The sequence below is a fragment of the Chiroxiphia lanceolata genome, chromosome 16 (assembly GCF_009829145.1).
Source record: "Chiroxiphia lanceolata isolate bChiLan1 chromosome 16, bChiLan1.pri, whole genome shotgun sequence".
Classification (NCBI taxonomy): domain Eukaryota; kingdom Metazoa; phylum Chordata; class Aves; order Passeriformes; family Pipridae; genus Chiroxiphia; species Chiroxiphia lanceolata.
The window spans coordinates 1,736,773-1,760,004 of NC_045652.1; the positions used below are offsets into that span (position 1 = coordinate 1,736,773).

At 51.8% G+C, this 23,232-nt stretch overlaps 1 protein-coding gene across 5 annotated transcripts in view; it reads right to left on the reverse strand.

Moving 5' to 3' along the window:
- The window catches only part of RAB11FIP3 (RAB11 family interacting protein 3), a 78,333-nt gene that overhangs the window by 25,628 nt on the left and 29,473 nt on the right, over window positions 1–23,232 (reverse strand). For 2 of the 5 annotated variants that reach the window (XM_032704172.1, XM_032704171.1), the window contains exons 3-4: window positions 13,004–13,095; window positions 182–369 (exon numbers count right to left, since the gene is read on the reverse strand). In XM_032704172.1, the coding sequence (XP_032560063.1) occupies window positions 182–369; window positions 13,004–13,072 (257 nt within the window). In that variant the 5' untranslated portion in view covers window positions 13,073–13,095. Of the gene's footprint in view, window positions 1–181; window positions 370–5,159; window positions 5,395–6,074; window positions 6,233–13,003; window positions 13,096–13,212; window positions 13,440–23,232 lie in introns of those variants that run through there. The other 3 variants (XM_032704173.1, XM_032704175.1, XM_032704174.1) reach the window with 3 other exon arrangements.

The window sequence follows — 23,232 nt, forward strand, 5'->3', positions numbered from 1 at the left end:
TTCAAGAAGAGCTATTTTGGTCTTGCATAAAGTTCCAAACACAAAGAACAAACCAAGTTGCAGCAAGACAGACTCAGCCCACTTGGATTTTACACCTTTGGGCTGCGTCTCCCTCGATCCTCGCCTGCTCCCAGTTTCCTGTCCCACACAGGTGGGTTTGCTCCTTGCTGTTCCCACTCACCCGTGCTCCGGCTCCTCGATGGGGTCTGTGAATTCCGAGTGCACGGTGGAGTCGATGGCACTGTCTGTCTCCACCTCGTCGTGCATCTCGTGGTGGACCAGTGTGCTGGTGTCCTCATCCGTGAAGGTTTCGCACTCGCTGTACGTGCTCTCCGAGCCCATGTAAGCGCTGTCAGTCACCTCATTTGCCTGGCAGAAAGAAAGCACAAGAGGCAAAGAATAAGATCCTACAGCTACGTGGATTCACGGCAGAGCAGGACAAAACACGTGTGAGGCAGCGAACTTTGGCTGTGTTACATTTCCAAGCACAGAAATCCAACCTCCTAAATCCACCCCGCATCCAGGTGCTGTTCTGTCGGCACCCCGGGGTGCACCCCAGCCTTTGCAGCGTTTGGAAAGCAGATCACAGAAATACAGACTAAATAAGAGTTGGAGGGAGGCTTTTGTTGTGAGCCAGTATGGATTTGGCAAGGGCAGGAATGGATTACCCACTGCTGACTCAGCAGTTCCGATCCCTGCTGCTTTCTCCCACTCTGTTCCAAGAGGACACCTTATTAATCTGAATTCCCTGCAAAAACCACCATTCAAAACTACCAGTTAGCCCTTAAAGCACTTTTTTTTTTGCCCTGTCTGGTAACACCTTCCATCCCTCAACAGCAAATAAGCTGGTTTATAAATCTTCATTACAGTCTCATTTGCAGGGACTCAAATCTCCACATTTCAGCTGGAACAGCATCTCAAATCCATCACCTGAGCAGGCTCTAGGAAAGCAGCAGGATTTGGCTTTTAAGAGACCATGATATGAGAATGGAGAACTGGGTTTTCCTCTCAGTTCTGCCCCTCAGGCAGGTGTTCACCTTCAGTTCTGCCTGTTCATACACATGGGCAGGGACCTCTGAGCCCAGAACCATCCTGATGTTTGGAGGAGAACTATGGGAGCACCAGGAGAAAACCCCCGTGAAAGTCATCACCGTGCCAGCTCCTTTTCCAATATTTGGGGATTTCCCCAGTATGCCTCAGAACAAATCAAATTATTTGTGGTTCTCTCAGTGGATAATAATAATATGGGATCTGTCAGTGCTGGTGCTGAGCTCCAGAAAATCCCCTGCCACTGGAGGTGTCGGGCAGAGGGATGGGAACCCTCCTGGCTGGCCTCCAAATAAAGAGCTGCTCATGAAAAGCCTTTTGCTCCATGTGAAGTTCACCTGAGGGGATCCCTCCGTGATGAGATGCCCTCCAGCACGGCAGCAGGGCAGAGCAGCAGCAGTTTGAACACAGGCACAACTGAAGCAAACCTCTCTTCCTTGGCCAGAGAGCCCACAGAGCAGCTTTCAGGGCTTTTCCCAAGGAATTTTGAGAAAACAACGTGTCTCAAAGTCCTGTATTGACAGAATCATAGAGTGGTTTGGGTTGGAAGTGTCCTCAAGGCTCATCTTGTCACAACCCCTGCCATGGGCAGGGACACCTTTCACTAGCCCAGGTTACTCCAAACCCCGTCCAACCCAGCCTTGGACACTTCCAGGGCCAAAAAGGGATAGAAAACTTGAAAGGGATGGAGACAGAGCTGCTCAACAGCAGTTCCCATTCCACAAGGCCACAGGGGAGCAGCAAAATGACCCAGTCCATCTCTGGTTTCCTCCTCGAGCACTCTCCTCGGCCCACTCAGTGCAGTGGTGGATGGAGACAGCCAGGAGCTCCTCTTGGAAGCTTGGCTCAGTTTCCACCTGACTTATGGACATCAGCACGTCATCAGGACACCACCCTGAAGTTAAACATGACATAAACCTGCACAGAACTGGAGTCTGAAGTCAGCCTCAGGAGAAGATGGGGGGAGAAAGAGACTTTCACCAGCCTTTGAAAGGAAAACCAAAGCCTCTAAAATCCCCACCACTTTAAAAAGCACAATTCCACCAAAAACACTTATATACCTAAAGCTGGGACTTGCTTAAGGGGTTCACTGGATTTATGCTGTGCTTCCTAGAAATGCCACTAATGCTCAAGGAGGGAAGCAGAGGCTTGGCCTGCCTGGATGGCTCAGGGACAGAGAGAGCCCAAGAGGGGACAGCAGCCACCTCCACCTGCAGATTTCCCCTCCTTTTGCCTATTTTGTTTTTTTGTTGGTTTGTTGTTTCAGTTTTTTTTAAATACAAGCCCCCCCCCCATCACTGGAAAAGCTTGAATTTAAGTATACATTGAAGTATTATTATGAGCACACAAAGTAAAGACAATTATTGAAGGAAGCCAAAAGCCCCATAACACTCCAATTCACAAGTAATTTGGTTAAAACCTGCCCTGCTGTGGTTACTGCTCACTCCCTCAACGTGAGACATAACCAGGAGCTGAACTGTGACCCTAGTAAGGGGTTGGAATGAGATGATCTTTAAGATCCCTTCCAATCCAAACCATTCCACGATCCTATGATTTATCTATCACATTGTTCCAGAACACCTTAATCATGGGAAATACCAATATGGACAGGCTGGATGAGGGAGCAACCCCTTAGGGGCAGAAGTGGTCACCAGGACAGCACACCAACCACCCTTCAGGCCCACCAAAGATGTGCACAAATTTATTACTTAAAAATTATTTTTTTCCCTTGTGACACCATCCTAGATGAGATTTCAAATGCAAGAGCCCTATTAAAGTTAAACCTGTGTGACCAGTGAGTTAAGCAGCAGCTGAAACTTTAAACAAAGTCCTTCTCCTGAGTATGAGCGTGGAGAACTTTGCTTTATGTTTCATCGCAGAATAAGTAACTAAACCTCAAGAAGAGATGCCAGGAGGAGATAGGCAAACCAAGGGGGTTTAGGTATTGCCAAATGCCTGACAGAGCAAAGCCAAGCCAAGTCTGTGTCCCTGGGCAAAGGTGTGGGTGCAGACAGTTCTTATTTACAGGCTCACAAGCAGCTGGTTGTGCACTGACCCTTTAAAAACCTGGCTCTCCTTCAGCCAAATCTGCCTTTCTGGGAGCAGGTAGAGAGTAAACACTTTTTCCTGCTTAAAAACCCCCCACATACACTTAAAAGATATTCATGGGTTTGGGGCAGCAAGGCTGGGCTACAAGCACCCCGGGGAACTTGCCAGGGATGTCTCCAACACATTCAGAATGGGGTTGGTGTCACCAGTATCAGTGTATTTTAAGTTTTTATCAAATAAAACATACCCTCAGATGCTTCAGGCAAACCTCAGACCTTAAAACTGGGACTGATGCACACACACAGCCCCTGAACTAGAACAGGATCAAGATCTGACTGAGGTTCCCAACTCCTAATCCAGCTCCTCCACCAGGTATTTTCCCCAGGGAAATATTTTCCCCCTGGCTGAGCAGGACATGGGCCACCTGGAAGCATCTCTGCCTATTCAAAGCAAACCTCCAGGGATCTGGAAGCCCAGGTGAGCATTTCTGCTTCTAAAAGGAAATAACTGGATGAAATCAGCGTTGGGATGATGTAATGTGCCCAGGTGAAACAGGTGAGATGATGAAGTGCTTTAGGAGCCTTCTCCAGCTGCAGCTCATCTATTGCAGGCGTGGGATCACACACGGCAGTAAAGACTATTTGATTAGATGTTGTAAAATGCTGTAAACCCCACGTGGATTTAAAAAAGGCTGCTGGAGTATGAGGAGAGGAAACAAGACTCTTGGGAGTCACCTGCAAGGTCCAGGTAGGACCAGGCTCAGCTTTGATCTGTGATGGACAGAAGCTTCAGCCCAAGCTCTGGTAAGGCATTGCCTTGGAGAGGAGAGCAAAGTCTGGCTCCCAGGGAGGTTCCTTGCAGGCATTTTCCATGGGGCTGGTCCCTGGATCTGTCCTGGCATCCCAGAGCTCTGCTGTCCTCGGTCACAAAACTTGGAAGGTTGGGAGGGGAGGTGAGTGATGAGGGAAAGGATAAACAACTATGTTTTCCCAGTACTGTGAGCCTGTTTCTGAAGAACTCCAGCCCTGATTGCATACAGGATGGGGGGGGGAGAGGAGCCAGCTACAAAAATCACCCTCCAAGGACACCCTGTGGCCAGGACAGCAGTGCCAGTGCCAGGCTTGGAACACTGTCCTGCCAGGGAGATAGTTGTGTTTATAGTTCCATGTGAGCCTACATTAATGCAGCCACCCCCAAAGCCCTGGGAACACCCCATGACAGCTCAGCCTCCAAAAAGCCTCTGCGCCACCATGTCACCCCACATCAGGGGCAGCAGGCACTGAGCTCTGGGCCACAACATTTGCCTCATCCCACATATTCAGGCAATGTCAGCTTTTCATGGAAGCCAGGGAGCCTGTGCTCAGCCCTAGGCAAAGGCAGCTTTTGCCCTTCAGTCCCTGAAGTTGGGGTTTGAAGGTATTACACTCAGTTATACCCCTCAGGGCTGGGCAACAGAACCACCCTGTATCTGTTGGGGCAAATGGAAAACACCCACCCAGCTCAGAAAACCCCAAACCAAAAAACAACTCACAAAACACCACATCTTGCACACTGTCCTCAGCACCCCCAAAGCCTGCAGGCACTGACCCTCCTGGTCCAACTCTCCCAAGAGGATCCAGGGAGAGAGAGAGGACTGTGAAGTTCCATCATGGAATCATAGAATCATGGCATAGTTTGGGTTGGAAGGGACCTCAAAGGTCATCTTGTTCCACCCCCTGCCATGGGCAGGGACACCTTCCACTAGCCCAGGTTGCTCCAAGCCCTGTCCAACCTGGCCTTGGACACTTCCAGGGATGGGGCAGCCACAGCTTCTCTGGGCAACCTGTGCCAGAGCCTCACCACCCTCACAGTCAAGAATTTCTTCCTAACATCCCATCTCAATCTCTCCTCTTTTATTTAAACCATTCCCCCGTTGTCCTACACTGCCTGTGTAAGGACTCACATGGATTCCAACCTGCCCCTTCCTGGTACCTCCAGGGCTGAGGGCATGTCCCCAGCACCACAGACCTGCCTCACTCTAGAAACCCAATCCCCCCTCATTCCAGGTTAGCCCCCAAACCCACCTGTGGACACATCGCCTCTGAGTCCACCCCAGCTCCGGGAGCGCTCCCAGCCAGGAGCTGCCGCCTGCTCCTGGGAGGCAGGAGGGAAGCAAAGTCCAGGAGCCGGCAGGGAGCGAGTGCCGGTCCCAACAGAGCACCTTTTGTTCCCGACCTCCCCGATAAGGAGCGGGAGCTCAGCCACACTTCCCTGCCGTGTGACCGCAGCCTCTCGCTGGTGGGAATTCCAAAATAAAAGCACGGCTCCAAAGCCCCACGCCCTGGCCAGCCCTGCTCCAGGTGCTCATGCTTCCCTTTCCCGTGAAACCGCCCCCAAATAAAGAGGTTAAATCTGAAGACGACCCATAGAGGCTTATCTCAGCCTTCCTGGTACTTCTGGTGAATATTTAAGCATTAAATGACAAATTCCTTCCTTATAGCCACCAATAGAGGGGTAAATAATGCTTGGCTTGCTCAGCAGGGGAAGATCAGAAGCACTTTCCTGCTGATAATCACCGTGTGGGTGACTCAGAGGGTGAGCTGTGGTAGGCAATGACAATATTGACCCCAAAGACGGGCTGACGCCTCACTCACGGGTGCCAACCGAGTTTACAAACACCCCAATGCTGCCCGAGCTCACACCCCAGCAGCTGTTCCCTGCAAAGAGAAGCCCAGCAGAGCCAGAGCCACAGCTGATCCGTGGGATCCTCCCTTCCCCATGGTGAGCTGATCCACTGGATCCTCCCTTCCGCGTGGCAGCCCTCGGCATACAGAGGCAAAGGCCTTGGCAGCACAGGGTGTGCAATGCACTGCTCAAACCCACAGGTGTTGCTTTGTCTGTTTTTCTGTTCCCTCTCCACAGGAACCCCACATATTTCAAGCCTCAGGCTCCTTCAGTCCTGCCTGTCCAGTATAAGCAAACTTATTTCCTTCCATTACCTTCCCAAATCTTGTTTTCTCCGGGTTATCCTTGCTGTCCTCTTGTCCACATCCTTCCTGAGGGGCAGAGCTGTGAGCAGAACCCACGACTCAGCAGCACTGACTGCAAGTGTCTTGCCCCTTGATAACCAGTTGACCTTCTGTGCTGAGTCCAAAAGCAGCCTGGATTGCTGCTCACGAGCAGGGCAGCAGGGAGTTATGCTTTAACACGAGCTCTCCTCTGAGCCCTGCCTGCATCTGCTCCTCAATGGGCAACTCACAGCCCTTCTGCTCCTCTGTGTGTGCAGCAAGAACCCCTGTGAGAGCCCAAAATCAGATACCCTTACACTAAAGCTTTTAGAAAACCTCAACCACTGCCCATTTTACTTCCCAAACTCTTACTGAGACACCTTTGCTTCCAGCATTGGCCCCTCTCCTCTCCCAGTCCTGCCCAGTGTCCCATGGCCCAGCTCCCACGTTTCCCAGTCCGACACACTCTGCTCACAGTTCAAGATAAGGCTTCAAGGTCTGTGTTTTCCAAACTCCTTATAGACTGTTTTGTACAAGGCAAACACTTCAACCAGGATCTTTTCTGACCAGCAAAGAAACGTCTCTCCCTAACCCTGCACTCAGCTGCTGCCTTCAGGAACATTTGTGCCCGATTTACGTTCCCATCCTACACAGCACTGAGTCTACACAAGAAATAAATCTCCTTGGTATTTTCAGGTGTTTAGTTACCAAGTTATAACCACAGACTCACTTGGGAGTTCAGTCCAGCAGTTTTAGTGATTTGATAATGGTCCTTTCTTCTGTCTAATAACAATGTGGGCAGCAGGGGAGGGGGAATTCTGTCCCTCTTCCCTCTTCAGGTGAGACCACACCTCAGAGCTGCCTCCAGGTCTGGGGTCCAACATCAGCAGGATATGAAGCTGCTGGAGAGAGTCCAGAGGAGGTCACGGAGATGCTCCAAGGGCTGGAGCCCCTCTGCTCTGGAGCCAGGCTGGGAGAGCTGGGGGGGTTCACCTAGAGAAGAGAAGGCTCCAGGGAGACCTGAGAGCCCCTTGCAGGGCCTAAAGGGGCTCCAGGAGAGCTGGAGAGGGACTGGGGACAAGGCATGGAGGGACAGGACAAGGGGGAATGGCTTCCCACTGCCAGAGGGCAGGGTTAGATGGGATATTGGGGAGAAATTGTTCCCTGGGAGGGTGGTGAGGCCCTGGCACAGGTTGCCCAGAGAAGCTGTGGCTGCTCCATCCCTGGAAGTGTCCAAGGCCAGGTTGGACAGGGCTTGGAGCAACCTGGGCTGGTGGAAGGTGTCCGTGCCCATGGCAGGGGGTGGAAATGGATGATCTTTAAGGTCCTTCCAACCCAAACCATTCCATGATTCTGTGAATACAAGGATAACACGGACTGTTCCCTCACAGTGACGTTGCTCCACATGTGAATGGGATGAGCAGCTCCCTCTGTCTCTCTGTGCAGGGGAGCAGAAAGGCTTTGCAGACAGTGGGGACCCTGCTCAGAGCTCCACGTGCTTGCCCAAGGGACAGGCAGATGAACAGACACTGAACTGCCTCTGCCACACTCCACAGCCCTACAGTTCTGGCCACCCACAAGATTTTGAGTGCACCAGCTGTTCAGGACAAAACTGTCACCAATTCCAGCAGCCAACCTGGGGAGGGATTTGTGACCTTTCATTCAGACACAGCAGTGCTTTTGGGTCAGCCCTGTGACCAGAAGCCTGTTGAGGCCAGTCCAGAATGAGGGAATGGCACCAATAAAGAAAACCTGAGCTCTCATCTCCATCTCCCATCCCCACCACTGCTGTGGTACCTTCACACCTGTGTTGGGATAGTCAGGAAACACCCCAGGATGTCCCTGGCAGAGCTGGAGAGCTGAACCCAGGTCTGTCCTGGTGCTTTGAGCCCCTCAGTCAGCTCAGAGGAGGTTACAAAGCTTAACCCTGTCTTTTCACACTAGTTGGCCTCTACCAGACACACACCCTGTGGTGACAGTGGTGTGGAGAGGCAGAGGAGAAGAAACCTCATGTAAAAAGCTGAGGATTGCAAATCAGGTCCCTCCCAAGGCAGCAAACACACTCCAAATGCTCCTTGCTCACCTTAGGGAAGGCAAAGATCTTTCTCAGGAGTCTGCCCTAAAAAAGGAGAGCTCAGAAGGTCCACAGGGCTACCAGGAGGGGCCACAACGAGCCTACAGCAGACTCATACAACCACCCCACGTGGGCTCCTTGCAAAACACAATCCATAACGAATGACAGCCCATGCCTCTGGGAACAGCTCCCACCCACCTGAGCTGTGGTCACCACGTGCTCTCACAACAGCATCTGTGTTCCAACACACAGCTGAAGCCTGCAGGTCTCTAAGTCCCCTTTGCAGAAGCTCTGAGCAGCTGGAGAAATCCAGCAATGTGGCTTTCAATTGGCTCACTGATTTCTGCCCTCAAAGAGGCATTAAATTCAATTGCTCCACATGGGAAGAAATTCCAGCTTTAACAGAGGTCACAGTTTCACAGAGATGGTGTGTTAACCTGAAAGCTGCTGCTCACTGTCTCACAGAATTTCACAGAACATTCTGAGCTGGAATTCTTCCAGCTGTGCCTGCGGACAGGCAGGCTGGGAAATGCAGGAGTTTCCCCAGCTCCCAGAATACAACAGCTACACGTGAGACCTCGCCAGCACTGATTTTACCCCCCAGATCCACTCCCACCGCGCTGTAGGACTCGCTGTTGAATGTGGAGACAAAGGGGATGTGTCTGGGGGTGGTGAAGGCTTCCAGAGAAAGCCAAATTCCCCTCTTGTGGCTGAGCAGGAGGTGTTTTCCTGGCTGCTTCCCGGAGGAACCACTGTGGCTGCCCAGCAGATGGCAACAGCCCTGCACAAGGCACGGCACAGCACCACACACCCGCAGGATTTATGGCTGGAGATCTCAATAACAGCCTTTTCTGACATTGCTGGCCCAGAACGTGAGTTCCCATGGCTGAAAACCACTATTTGTGCTATTTATGGTGGTATTCATGGTGCTCCCAGGCAACCTTTAGGGAGCACAGCCTTGCACTGGTTCTGCCTCTCCTCCAGCCCACCTCAGGTTATACACCCCCCTGCCCATCCCAGCCTAATTCCAGCATTTTTGTGGCTCGTTTTCCTTTTGGGAAAGTCAGCCTTTCCACTCTGTGTTGCTCAAGCAGGCTCACCTGCCCCAGGAGCAGGGCAGAGGGGCACAGAGCACTCACCCAGGGCGAGGCACAGCGGGAATCACTGTACTGCTGGGTTGATGGTTGGTCTTGATGATCTTGAAGGTCTTTTCCAACCTTAATGATTCCATGACTCTAGGATTCTAGGAAAGCCAACTCCAAATTCACCTTCATCTCCCACAGAGCACTGCAAACGAGTCCTGTACCCCAGCACTGAGTCACAGGCTCCACAGGAGCATGAAAGGGAGGCGAGGAGAACTCCCACCTTCCAGTTAGTCAGCAGCCCAGCCTGGGGGAGAACAGGGCTCAGGTGCCTGGATGGACAAACTCCAAGCCCCCTTCACATGGCTTTTCCAAAGCAAAAAGGCTGTCATTCCTTTTTGGTGATGTTTCCCAGCAGCAGCAAGAGCAGTGAGCTCATCATCCTGCAACCACCACGCTTCCAACCGGGATAGGGGTGAACACACTGCTGGGGCTGCAGGCAGGTAACCCCAGCCAGGTGATGCTCCCCCTGCTCCCAGTGGACACACAGGGGATGAGGCTCCTCTTGCACGTGTGACAGTGGAGCTGCAGGAATTGTGACCCTGCAATTGTGAGCCCCCTGCAAGCCCAGCTGGAGGCACAAGGAGCCACGTGGCTGCAGGAGCTGCTGTCTCGGTGGAGCCACAGACCACAAATCCTCTTTGAAAACAGTCTGACAGACAGACCTGCCTGCTGGACAGACATGGAACGGTGCAACAAGAGCCAAGAGCTCTGTGCCACATCCAGATCCACACCAGTGGCTGAACTGTGGGAGTATCCAACACTACAAAGGTCCCAAGTTCACACCTTGTCTCCTTCAAGAGGCTTTTATGCCCTTACTGGAGGAAGCAAGTGTTGGTGGTTCTGTTTGTAGAGCAAACAACGGCTGAAAGACACCAATTCTGGGTTCTCAGGGTCTTCCATGGACGCTGAGCTGTCCCTGATGACAACCACCAGAAGAGGGAATGAGTCACCAAGAAGAGCAACCTTATTAACAAAGAGAGGGTGTTTTCATGGAAGCTGCTTGAAGCACTTGTTTACACTTGTTTGAACAAACATTTGGGAGAAAAGCTCTCTGTCAAGACCCCAGCACTTGTAAGAGCCAAGAACTCCAGCCACTGGAATTTTGGGCTGTTTAAGAAGGACCACAGCCAATACTCAGATCCAGTAACCACAACTGCCCTCAGCCCCTCTCCTTCAGCTCACCTTTAAACTTCCTCTGACGTGACACGAGAGGAGAAAACCCAGCAGTGCTCCTTCCCCATCATGGCCCACAGCAAGAGAGGCTCACCCAGTGCCTGGAGACCCCCACCTGTGTTTTGGGGCTGAGAAAGAAGCTCTTCTGTTGAACTGCCTGGTGGTCCCAGCAGCAGTGTCAGAGCTGAGCATTTGCTGGGTAGCATCTTCCCAGCTCTGAAACAGGGACACCTGAGAGTACAAACTGCTTTTTGGTGGGGCAGGAGGTCTCCTCAGAGGAAAAGTGATGTATTCACTTTGAAAGGTGCTTTTCCCCCCTCATCTGTTCCAAGGTGGAATATATATACTGGGAAAGGTCGTTTATTCTGTTTTCTGCTTTAGTGATTTTCTGCTGCACCTAAGGAAGAAGGGCCTGCTGGAACACCCCTCCCTCTTCTCCCAGACCTCCAGTGAAAAACACTCCTTTGCTGCTCCCAGCAGGATGCTTTGTACAATGACTTCTCGCATCCCCCCTTCCCTAAATCCCCTCCAGCTTTCCAAGGTACAGCACTGCAGGACATGTGGGAGAAACAGCATGTTGGGAGCTCAGGGCTCAGCTAAAGGAGAACAAAAAACCCCTCCGAGACTCCAATTTATTTTTACCCTCACTGGGCTGAGCGGGTATTTCTCGACCATGTTCTCGTTTGCTGAGCCTCCACGAAATCCTGGCAGGCTGGAAATGATTTGGAATCACGTCTCCAAGACAACAAGGATAATTCTTCCCCGGCATAATAAACGTAGAGATCGACAGAGCTGTTCTTCAGATGAGTACCCTGAATTCAGTATAAGAATCCATTTAGATATTTTGGAAAAGGAGATTTCAGGACTCATCACCTTTTCCCTTTGGGTCACCTTGTCGTTTCAAGGAAAGGCTGGCCCAGCAGCAGAAGTATTTCATCCCAGCTTGTTGGTATTCTTGCCCAGAATAGCCTGCAGCACTGACAGAGCCCATCTGTGTTAAATTAGCCCTTAGAAAATATCCCTGCTCGGAATCTCAGGGAAGATGGTCCCTTGACGCAGGTTTGAGGAGCAAAAAGTGAAAGCCTTTGCCTGTCACAGCCTCCACACTGCTCAGTCCAGTGTTAAAAAGCACATTTGTGACCTTGTACCAGATAAAGAAAATGGAAACCCATCTCTCTGCCTGCCTTCCTGTCCCACTTCTCTCCAGTTATTACTGGGTTTTGACTATCTTTCAAAAAGGAAAAATAATCTAATATTCAACATTGCCCAGAGAAGCTGTGGCTGCCCCATCCCTGGAAGTGTCCAGGGCCAGGTTGGATGGTGCTTGTTGGGCTAGTGGAAGGTGTCCCTGCCCATGGCAGGGGCTGGAACTGGATGAGCTTTAAGTTCCAACCCAAACCGTTCCATGATTCTATAACCAGCTGCCCAACATCCAGTTTATCATTAGGAAACTCCAAAGAAAAACTTGAGCCTTTTATCAAGAAATAATAAGGCCGAAATGATGTATTACAGACTATACAAACCAAAGAGATATATACAGAGAGAAATAGATAGATAGATATATTTGCATGCAGATACAGAGGAGGTCAGGAGTCCCTTTGCCAGAAACAGTTTGTGTGATAAAAATCATATAAAATCATGGAATATCCAGAGTGGGAAGGGACCCACAAGGATCACTGAAGTCCAGCTCCTGCTCCTGAACAGGACAGCCCCAAATGCATTCAGGCTATCAAGACACAAGAGTCACAAATCTGAAGAGGAAAATTTGGAAAAGTAAAACAGGGAGGGATTCAGTTCCCACATGGGACAGGGAGCCCTTTGCTCCAAAGGCACCTGCACCTGCAGCACCTTCTGCTCCAGGCTGGAAGGCATGGAGTGGTAATGGGGGAAGCCCACCAAGCCAAGGTCAAAAGCCCACAGACAACAGGTCCACCCTTTCCAGCTGGGAACAGCAGGCACGGGACATCACTGCAACATGCTCCTGCACTAAAGAATACAGGAGGGAACCAAGGGATGGGGGCTTTACCTTCAACCAAAGGAAAACCTATCAGAGAAGCCTCCTTGTTCAAGCCCAAGAACAGAGAGAAAATCTAGATTGTTGTCCTCTGCTCTACCTTCTACTGGCCAAACAGCACTGAATGCCAACGTCCCATGGCCCTGACATGTCTCTCAGGCAGGCTCCTGGCTGCTACATCTCAAAACCAAGCTCAGAAACTCCAGCAGAAGACAAACCCAACAGCAGCAGGTCTCCTTTCTGTGTCACCAGTGTTTCACTGCAGAAAGGGTCTCCCTTTTCATCCAGGGCTCTCTCTAAACTTGGGGTTTATTCCTTCAACACCAATTTTAACTTAAACAGCACCAAATGCTCGGTGCAAACTCTCTGGGCCAGTCACCCCCAGATTAAAGGATTTGTCTTTACATGTTAAGCATCCCTGTGCCCTGTCACAGCCAACACCCCTCTCCACAGCAAACCCTCCCTGCCCCGGTCCCACCCCGACACTCGCAGGAGGAACAGAGCTCATACTTGCCTCAAACGTGACAAAGTCATCAAACTCATCAGGGCAGGCCGGGGTTTCCTCCTCAGGGGTATATCCCATATCATACAGCTGGCTGTCAGGATCTGCAGAGGGAAAGAAGCACAGAGTTGGAATCACCAAGAGGAAATCTGCACCCTCAGGTCAAGGATGGCTTTGGGAGACACGAGAGCAGCGGGACAGGAACTTCCACCTGCACACACCAGCACCTTCAGCCTTCAGGAAGGACCTCTGCTTCCAGGCATTCCAACACCACCTTGGGTGGAAGGCCACGGGTTTGGCTTCTCCCTGGAATAAGCCCTGTGAGGCCCCTTGCTGCTCCAAAGAGGCCAGCACCTGGATTCATCCCTACCCCTCCATGCTCTCCATTCCTTCTCCTGCCTTCTTCCCTATCTCCGTTTCCTGCATCCTCTTGTTCTTCTCCCAGAAGGCTCTAATCCTGCTGTGGGCAGGGAACACATGAGATGTATGTGTGACAGCCAAGTACCATGGGAACGGGCAGAGCAGGCAGCTCCAGAGCCTTTCTCAGCTGCTGCTCCTCCCGCGGCCACACACATCAGGAGCGTCCGCACAGGCCCACGGCAAAGCAGGAGCTTTTCAAGGAGATATCTTTAAAATATATTCCTCCTCCCGCCCCCAGCAGCATCTGCAGCAGAGCACCCGAGCCCTTCCAGCGAGGAAGGGAGCGCGAATTCCCCGCGCTCCCTCAAGCAACAGCTAATGCCCGATCCGGCACACGACCCAGATCCCAGGCTGCAAACACCAAATCAGGCTCAGATGCTGCAGTCCCAAAATAAATAGCAGGCTCAAACCCACACGCCTTGGAGCTGAGATGGTTGCAGCAGTAGGTTTGTCTGCTGTCGATACACTCGGCTGGGCACAGGGAGTGTTCTGTCAGTGTTCCTTGGGAAGGTCGGCACACGGATGGATCTGGGGAGGGACAGGGGGCTGCTTTCTGTGTCCTTCAGGCTGGTGACTTCCCAGCAGGATGGCAGCCCAGCCAAGGCAAACAGCTCCCAGGCTCAAGTCCACACCAAAGGGGCACACAAAGCACATGATGCTGCAGCTGCCCAGATGGGACTGTGCCAGCCTCCCCCAGAGGGGACCTTCCCTACAGGGGCACGGACAGAGCTCCTGCTTCGGGTCCACCTCCTGGTATCAAGAAAGGACATTTTTCATTAAGGAATCATAGTGATCATTTCATATATCTAATACAAAGTCAAGGGGTTAGGAGTTGTTCAAGGCACTGGGGGGGGTCACCTGGAGAAGGCTCCAGGGAGATCTGAGAGCCCCTTCCAGTGCCTAAAGGGGCTCCAAGAGAGCTGGAGAGGGACTTGGGACAAGGCCATGGAGGGGACAAGTCAAGAGGGAGTGGCTTCCCACTGAGAGGGCAAGGTTAGATGGATACTGGGGAGAAATCCTTCCCTGTGAGGGTGGGGAGGCCCTGGCACAGGTTGCCCAGAGAAGCTGTGGCTGCCCCATCCCTGGAAGTGTCCAAGGCCAGGTTGGACGGGGCTTGGAGCAACCTGGTCTAGTGGAAGGTGTCCCTGCCCATGGCAGGGGGTGGAACTGGATGAGTTTTAAGGTCTCTTCCAACCCACAAGACAACCCCTGCTGGGATTCTCTGATTAGGGCACAGGACAGAGTAAAGAGTCAGGCCCATAGCAACCCCCCACCCCCCTCCAAACACCCCAAACACCATCCCTGGTGCCTCTCTCAGCTGACCATTAAACACAGAGTCAGGGACCCAGGAGACACTGGAGCCACCAACCCAACAGGTTCCATGGGGGTGGGAGAAGCTGAAATGTGCACCAAGAAATGAGCCCCCTCCTAACCGGGGTCTGGGGCTCCCAGGGGGAGGCTGTAAATCAGGAATAAGCCAAACTGCTTTTCCAGCAGCCAGCACCCAACACTGTGCTCCACAGCAAGTGCAGAGTCAGGCCTGCAGCACATGGAAGGTGCTCTTGGTCACCATCTATGACAACAATATCTGCTGCTCTCCCACTGCTGGCACCATGAAGTGGTGCTGCTCTGAGCTCTGCTTCCAGCTGCTGGGGCTCTGCTCCCCTCAACCAGACCAAGGCCATGGGACACACATGGAAATGCTGCTGCCTGAGCACCCTGCTCAGGGCAAGGCCACCTCCTGTCCTAACCAACGGCATTAGCACTGAAGGATCTTGGACTTGATGATCTTGGAGGTCTTTTCCAGCCTTAATGATTCCATGATCTGAAGATGGCATTGCCTCTCCTCTCAAATGTCCCCCTGTCCACAGCTCCACCATGAGTCTGAGCCTACAATCAGGAGTTTTCCCATCAGTTATCCTGGGATTTGGGCCTCCCTGCTGGCACCAGGGAGGACCAAGGGGATGGGGACAGTGACCTGCTCGGTGCAAAGCTATGGGAGCACCTCGGTGGGTTGCACCAAGAGGAGCCTTTGCCCACATCTAGGGGCAAAACCAAATGGTGCTTCTGAAAGGCAACCCAAGTCACACCACCCAGAGAGGACAGTCAGCCACATCTCCTGCCAGCCCCCACACACAGGCAGTGCCCACCTCCAGAGAGGAGGCTGTGATGTGCAAAGGAGTGTCCAAAGATCCGGATCAGCTCACTGGGATGCAGACTGCAGGCACACTGCCCTGGTCCTGTGCCAGCCAGGGTTCTGCCCTGTGGCATGTCCCCCCAGCAGGAGCTCTGGGGACAGCTCTGCTCCCCACAGCCCCCAAGCGTGCCCTGGCACAGCCCAAACCCTTCATCTGTAGCACATCCGAGCCCTGAGCCGACAGCGGCACAGCTCCATCCTCATGGCTGGGAGCCTGATCTCACACCTCTGCCAGCCATGGATGGGCAACCCAGCCAGCCTTCCCAGTGCCCACCCTGCCAGGCCACCTCCAGTGATCCTGGTGACACCCCATGGCAGCCCTGGGAACTACAGAGCACCCCAAAGGCACAGGCTGATCCCTTCTGCTTATTCTGTATCATTTCTTTTCCTCCCCCTCCAAGCAGACACACAAACACTTCCTACTCTTCCACAGACACAGATAGAGATATTTATTCCTCTCCTTCCTTCCAAAGGGGCTTGAAAAGGGAGGATTTTCAGTCAAGTAAAAGCTTCCCTTTGGAATCAGGGGTATAAAACATGGGCAGAGCACACAAACAGCTCCTGCCATCACCTGCTTCCTGCCCAGCTCTTGCTTAAACTGAGGGATCCTGGAGCCTTCCCAGCCCTTCGTGGGAATGAACATGATGGGGATGAACATGAGCCTGGTCGCTCCATCTGTGTGCAGAGCACTCAACCCAAAGAGGGAGGGGTCTCTGTGTGGGCTGGGTCTATTTTTGCAGCAAATTCCACTGTAAAATCAAGGAAAGACCATCTCAGGGGTTACCTGCAGCCTCGCTGGTGGCAGAAGCCATGGCCAGCAGAAGCCATGACCAGGAACCAGCACTCAGTGTTTCCACCTCCCCATGCTCCACATCAGAGAGCAAAGACAAACATCACCACAAACAAAAGGTTGACTTTTCTGCTGGATTCGTTCCCTCCTCCTCTGAAAAAGCCATATGGTGCTTTGTGTATAGGGAGAGTTGCCATGGAGAGCCTGCCTGCGAGTCAGCCAGCACAATAGGCTGCATTAAGCTTTCAAATTCCCGGCCAAAAGAGCCAAAAAGTTCCTGGAGCCAAAAAATCTGAGACCTTTGGTGCTCAAGTGGCACTTCCCATGTGAAGAGCCCTGTCCCCAGGTGCATGTGGTGAAAGCTGGAGGGTCTCACTGTTGTTTTCTCCCCCCCACCCCACTAACAGAGCAGGGGATGGCTGTGGACCACCAGCAGCAGCACTGCACAGCCTAACTCCCATGGTACAGGATGAGCTCAAATCCTCACATTCCCCCTGCTCTGCCCCTTGGACCTCAAAGACAAATCCCAGCTGACATTCTACTCCCCTTCTCCATGCCCCTCACAACACAAAGCATCCTCCCCTCACACTCACTCCTGATTTACTTGGGTTGGAAAAGCCCTCAAAGATCAGCGAGTCCAACCATTCCCCAAGTCCACCACTAACCCATGTCCCCAGGTGCCACATCCACAGGGCTTTTAAATCCCTCCAGGGATGGGGACTCCACCTCTGCCCTGGGTAGCTATGCCAGGGCCTGACCACCCTGTCAGTGAAGAAATTTCCCCAATATCCAACCTAAACCTCCCCTGGCACAACTTGAGGCTGTTTCCTCTTGTCCTGTCCCTTGTCCCCTGAGAGCAGAGCCTGACCCCAACCTGGGGGGACCTTCTCACTCTCTTCAACTCCCTGACAGGAGGGTGGAGCCAGGTGGGGGTCGAGCTCTGCTCCCAAAAAACAAGTGACAGGACGTGGGGAAAGGGCCTCAAATTGTGCCAGGGAAGGTTTAGGGTTAGATTAAGGTTGGATATTGGGAAAATTTCTTCACTGAAAGCATTGTCCAGTCCTGGCACAGTTGCCCAGGGCAGAGGTGGAGTCCCCATCCCTGGAGGGATTTAAGAGCCATGTGGATGTGGCACTTGGGAACATGGGTTAGTGGTGGCCTTGGCAGTGCTGGGAGAATGGCTGGACTTGATCTTAGAGGGCTTTTCCAATCTTAATGATTCCACGATTCTGTGATTCCATGATCTCCATCTGAACACATCTGTCATTGCTGGACCATTGCCTCTCATCTCTTACACCAACTGCAAGCCAAAGGCAACCTCTGCCCAGTAACCACAAAGCCTCCAGAGCCACCAGCCAGCTCAGAGGAGCAGCAGTGCCCACAGCAGGGACACATCCAGCTGCATGGACATCTCTCCAGGATGCATGGAGAGCGACAGGACAGGTCCTGGGCTCTCTGTGGGGGTGGATGAGTGTTAAGCTCTGGCAGAGAGACCTCTTCAATGTCCTGTCGAGCTCCAGAGGGCTCAGGGGTGCCGGAGTCACCTGTGCTCTCCAAGAAACCCTCAGGAACAGCAGCCCTCAGATACAAAGAGATTGTAAAAATTGCTTTCAGAAAGCAGGGTTGCAGTGAAAAGGCACCTTGAGTGAAGAAGAGCTGTGGGTACAGTAGTGACACACGGGTCAGACAGAGCCAGTTTTATCAGCTTCATATAGGAATGACCTAGAAAAACAGCCTTTCAGGAGAATTTAAGTCATCTGCCAACACACACCGTACACACTGCTGCGAGCCCCAGAGCCACAAACTCCAGTGATTCCAACAGGGTGGATTAGGTGAGCTAACAGACCTGAATTACTCAGTGTGGGAACAAGGCTTGGAACCTGCTTGAAGGGCACAAAATAAAACAGACCCTGAACCAGGCACAGCAAAGTTATGGTTGGCTTAAGGGAGGACAGCTGATATAACCTGAGCTCCCTCACTGGGAATGCTGCTGGAAAACAAGGGGGTAACAGACTCAAGCCAAGTATTTAAAAGTTACAGGAATTTAGGAGGATCTTGTACCCAGAGCAGACACAGGGGAAGCCACTGTCCAGCATTTCCAGAGGCAGCTCGGGATCTTGAGCTTTCACCAAAGCTCATGGTGTTATCCCTGTGGGATAAAGGCAGCACCACTCCACTCATCCACCCTTTTCCTTCCCCAGAGTGACCCAGGAATACTTTTATAACCTGATGCTCACACAAAGGAGATGGAAAGAGCAGCTTTCTGCTCTCTGCTTTTCCTGTAGCTCAACCTGCCCCAGAGATGGGCCAAGGGAACAGGAGCACCTACTGAAAACTCTCACGTTCCAACCCAAAATGACAGGAGGGACTGAGTGACTGGCAGCCCAGGCTCCTGAGGAGGCAGAGGCAGAATTCAGGTTGCTTACACAACCCTCAACAGAGCCCCCTCGGCTAATGCGCTTTAGCAGTCCCTCATTCCCTGAATATCATTGCTCATGGATTGGGACTTATCACACATTCCTTTTGATCCCCTTCCTACAGCACAGGCCCTCGAGCCTCATTTAGACACACCATCTAAAGACAGCATGGAAAGAATTAACTTCATGGTATCCAAGCACTTTGGAAGCATAAATCCAGCTGCCTCCATCTCAGGGACCAGCTGGGCACTGCTGTCTCCGCTGTGGCAACAGATCCGGGACAGGAACCCACCACTAACACATGGATTTGGGGCTGACTAACCCAGGGGTCCTCCTTTTTAATTCTCAGCAATCTGAGTGGCCTTTCCAGTGTGTGGTAGTCACCAAGATCAGCTCAAATTCCTCCACACTTGTGTCAGTCAGGAACGAAGGCTCACTGCTGGAGGTGTGGAAAACAAGGAGCGGGTTGTGGCCACCAGCAAGTGGCTCAGAGCCACTTTGTGATGTACCAGCAGAAAGGGTCAAGTGACTGAGCCTCCAAAATAGCACAGGCGGCTGGTGAGGAGACCTCCTGATGTCCTCCAACTCCTTCACTCTAGTTTTTACTTCCAAAACTCTATACTTCTGGAAACAAAGCTGGATTTGGCAGCCAACAGCTTTATCATGGAATCATTATGGTTGGAAAAGCCCACTAAGCCCATCGAGTCCAACCATTATCCCAGCACTGCCAAGGCCACCACTAAACCATGTCCCTAAATTCCCTGTTCTGGGAAGAGACTGAGGTGGGACCTCCTGCAAGAGCTTATGGAACTATGGAAACAGTAGAACACTCCAACTCAACTTCCCAGAGCACACTCAGTGCAGACACAACCTTTGGGACAACCAGCAGCCAGTCTCTTGTCAGGGGTTTGAGTACCCTGAAACAGAAACTCTTTGAGATGCTCCACACCCAGCCTGTCTCATGCAGGAGCTCACAGAAGACAAGTGGCACCTTTTAGATTAGATGGTCCCACCAGCAAATAAAATTAAAGAAAATCCTAGCTCAGGAGCTCAAATGGACCAGAGCTTTTGAAACCCCAAATAACACCAGGCAGTTTCTCAGCCCATTGAGACCACTCCCATCAGCTGGGAATGGCTGGATGGCACCATCCCACCACAAAGCATTTCAGCCTTCCAGCTCCAGCTCAGAGCTCCCACATGCAGAAACCAGGACAACAGTTAAAACCAGTCCAATCCTCCCCAGTTCAGAGCTTTGTGTCTGAGAAATGTTCACCATGTCCTTTCCTTCACTCATGGCTAAACATTATCAGAGCAATCCATGTGGACCCAGGCACAGCTTCCAGACCCACGGTCTGGACACGAGTATTAAAAGAAGCCGTTCAACACCTACAGCGCTTGCAGATCAACACACAGACTTCTGCATGTGTCATTCAGGTCTTACTTGCCATTTTTGCCCCCAGCTAGCCACACCACAATCTGACCACAGTTAATGCAAAGCCTTTCCAAAGCCATCACCGAGCCCTGGGAAGCAGTTTGGACCAGGACCACCCAGCTGCCTCTGGGCAGGATGTGATGGAGTGAGCTGGAGGCTGGGCAGTGACTGTCCACACACCACCTCCAGCCAAGGCTCTGACCTCAACAGGTAAAGCTGCAAAGTCAGTAACAAAGACTAAATACAGTTATTTATAAAGCCTCTGATCTCAGACTTGCCCGCTAGGTCCTGACCAGAACCCAGCCTGGGTTTAGGGGAAATCAGGGAAAGAAAATACGTAAGAGAAGAGACATCAAACTCCACCTGCAGGAAGAACTCTTCCCAGTGTGGATTTCACAGTTCTGAGCCATCTCTTGGAAATTATGATCATGCTGCTCCAAAATGTCCAGTGCATTACAGGGAGCATGGAGCAGCCAGTTTGCCCTCCTGTTCTGGACACAGCAGAGTAGTTTGGGTCCCTATCCTCCAAAATCCCTCAAAAGCTATTCAGATTAACAGGGAAAATGCTCCCGGAGGCTCATGTTTGAACCCCCTTCCCTGTTTCTCCCCCTAACTCCCAACATTGCCAGAAAATCCCTTTGAAACAGAGCCAAACCATGCCCCATGTGGCACTGAAGGAGTGAGGAGCTGCAATTTTTAAAGCGCTTTTGCCCCAACCGGTTCTGTAAGAGAAACACTGCCCAAAGGAAAACAAAGTCATGGGGGGGGGTTCCTATAAAACTGGGGTTTAATCCTTTTTCCAGCTGTTATTTGTGCCTGGCCACTCCCCTGCAGGTGGAAGGAAGACTGGGAGGAGTGAGACTCTTCAATCCAGAGTATGAGAGCTCTGAGAAGGGAACTGAGGGGCTGAGAGGTTACAAACAGAACTGTTAAGGTTGGAAAAAACCCTCAAAACATAAAGTCCAAACATGGAAACACGGTCCCTGCCCTTGCCCAGGTCCTATGGCCTCAACAGGAGTGTTTTTATTACAAGTTGTCACATAATCTCTGCTGAACTCTCTATAACAATTAACTCCATTACTAAAACTTCCTATTGCCTCGTTAGCAGGAGTCCTTCCTACCCTAAGGAGAAATAAGCTGTCCAGTGGTTAGAGCTTTACAGGAGCAGTCAGATGTATGAGCTTGGAACAGATGATCATCAAGGAGAAGGACATGGAGGGACATGGACCAGCCCAGGAGGGGACACAGCTTGGCACAGGCACAAGGGGATGGAGATGAAGTGAGCTGTGCTCAGCCAGAACCACCAGGGAACTGGGAAAACTATGTTTTCCCAAAGTGGGGATGCCCACCAGAGCTGTCCTGCCTGCTGCTCACCCATCTCAGCCCAGCCCAGTGGCTCCACAACCAGGACTGATTTCCTGGGAAACCTGTCTCACATGCAGCCTCTCCTGTCCAAGGCCAGGAGCAGGAAACGCTCTGAAGAAATGAGCTTTCACCACATCAATCTGTCAGGGTGTCACAGGGTACACTCACCACAGTCACCAGCCCCCAGGCTGTGACAGAGCCCAGCAGGGCTCTTGGAGGAGTCACAGTCATAGGTGAGTCATTAACCCTTCCTTAGTAACTCCAGATTGACTGGATTCCTAAGGAGAAATGGGCTGACAGCTCTGCCTTCCCTGCTGGTGCAGAGGAAGGACACTGGGCTTTCCTTCACCTGAGCTGGGGCAGCCAACCCTCTGATCCACCAGGCGTTCCTGGTGAGGAGGCAGGAGACATTCCCACCTTTCTGAGCTGAGCATTAATAACCCCTCCCTCCAGAGCTGACATCCAAACCTGAGAAATCCAAACAGGCAGAGCCGAAACCACCCCCAAGACCCATCTGCAGCCACCAGCCCAGCCCAGCCTCCTCCCACGCACTCCCCAAACCGCAGGCGAGCCCGGTTCCCAAAAGTATTCACAGCAACAGATGTGGAAGAAAACAGCTCCCTCCCGGCTCAGAAAGTGAAACCTGTGATGGAGAAACACTGAGGCAGCAGATGGATGATGAGAAATGTTTATTATTTAACAGCAATTGTCTTTGTTTTCTCCTTAGTCATCATATCCATGTAAGAGTGTGCTAAGAACTGCTCCCGGGCTCTAATAGAACATTCCTTCTTATTTTCATAGTGACCATTTTCCCAGGAAAACAAGTAGTCCCAGCAGTGGGTTTTCTGCCCCTTTCCCAAAAAAATTTGCTTTCTTTTGGCCATCTAACTTAAGCCTTTCATTTGCAATTTAAACTCACCCCAGTTTGTCTCTATCAGGATTAAGTTATGATCTGAGGGTCTGAAAGCCATAGGTTTTCCTTACTTCAGGACACATGGAAGTCCCTGTGCTCTGTAATTTGCTATGATTTCCAGGAGATGTGGCCACACAGCAATGCTTTCCCTCCCATGGAATGGTGAACCAACAGTGATGCTCTGGGGGTTTGGTCCCACGTTCAATCCCAGCTCGCCACGGTGAGCAAGAGGCAGCTTTTATGAACGAGAATTTCCTCGGACTGAGGATGTATTTTGGACCTGTTACGCTCCATGACAGTGACTGGACACTGCAAGATTTTTTGGCATGTGCTCCAGAACATTCACAGAGCAGGAATTCTCCAGAGGGGAGGGATTCCCATGCCAATCTCCCAGTCCCCGGCCCTCTGGGGCTGCTGAGCCTTCGTAGCGGTTTTACGGCAGCACGTTGGAGTAATTCCTTGCTGTTCTCATCCCAGAGCTGCAGCCTACGGACACAGCTCTTCCAACACTTCTGCGCCTCTCCCAAAAGTAGGTCAATGCAGTGTGTCATCTGCCAGGCTGTTTTTGGGAAGACAGGCTCCCTCCCAGCCATGGAGCACACGGAGCAGGGCAGCCTCCCCCCGTGGAACCCTTCACCCAGCTGCCAAATTCAGGAATTGAGTAAAAACAAGTGTTGATGTCAATTAAAAGAGAAATAATGCAAACT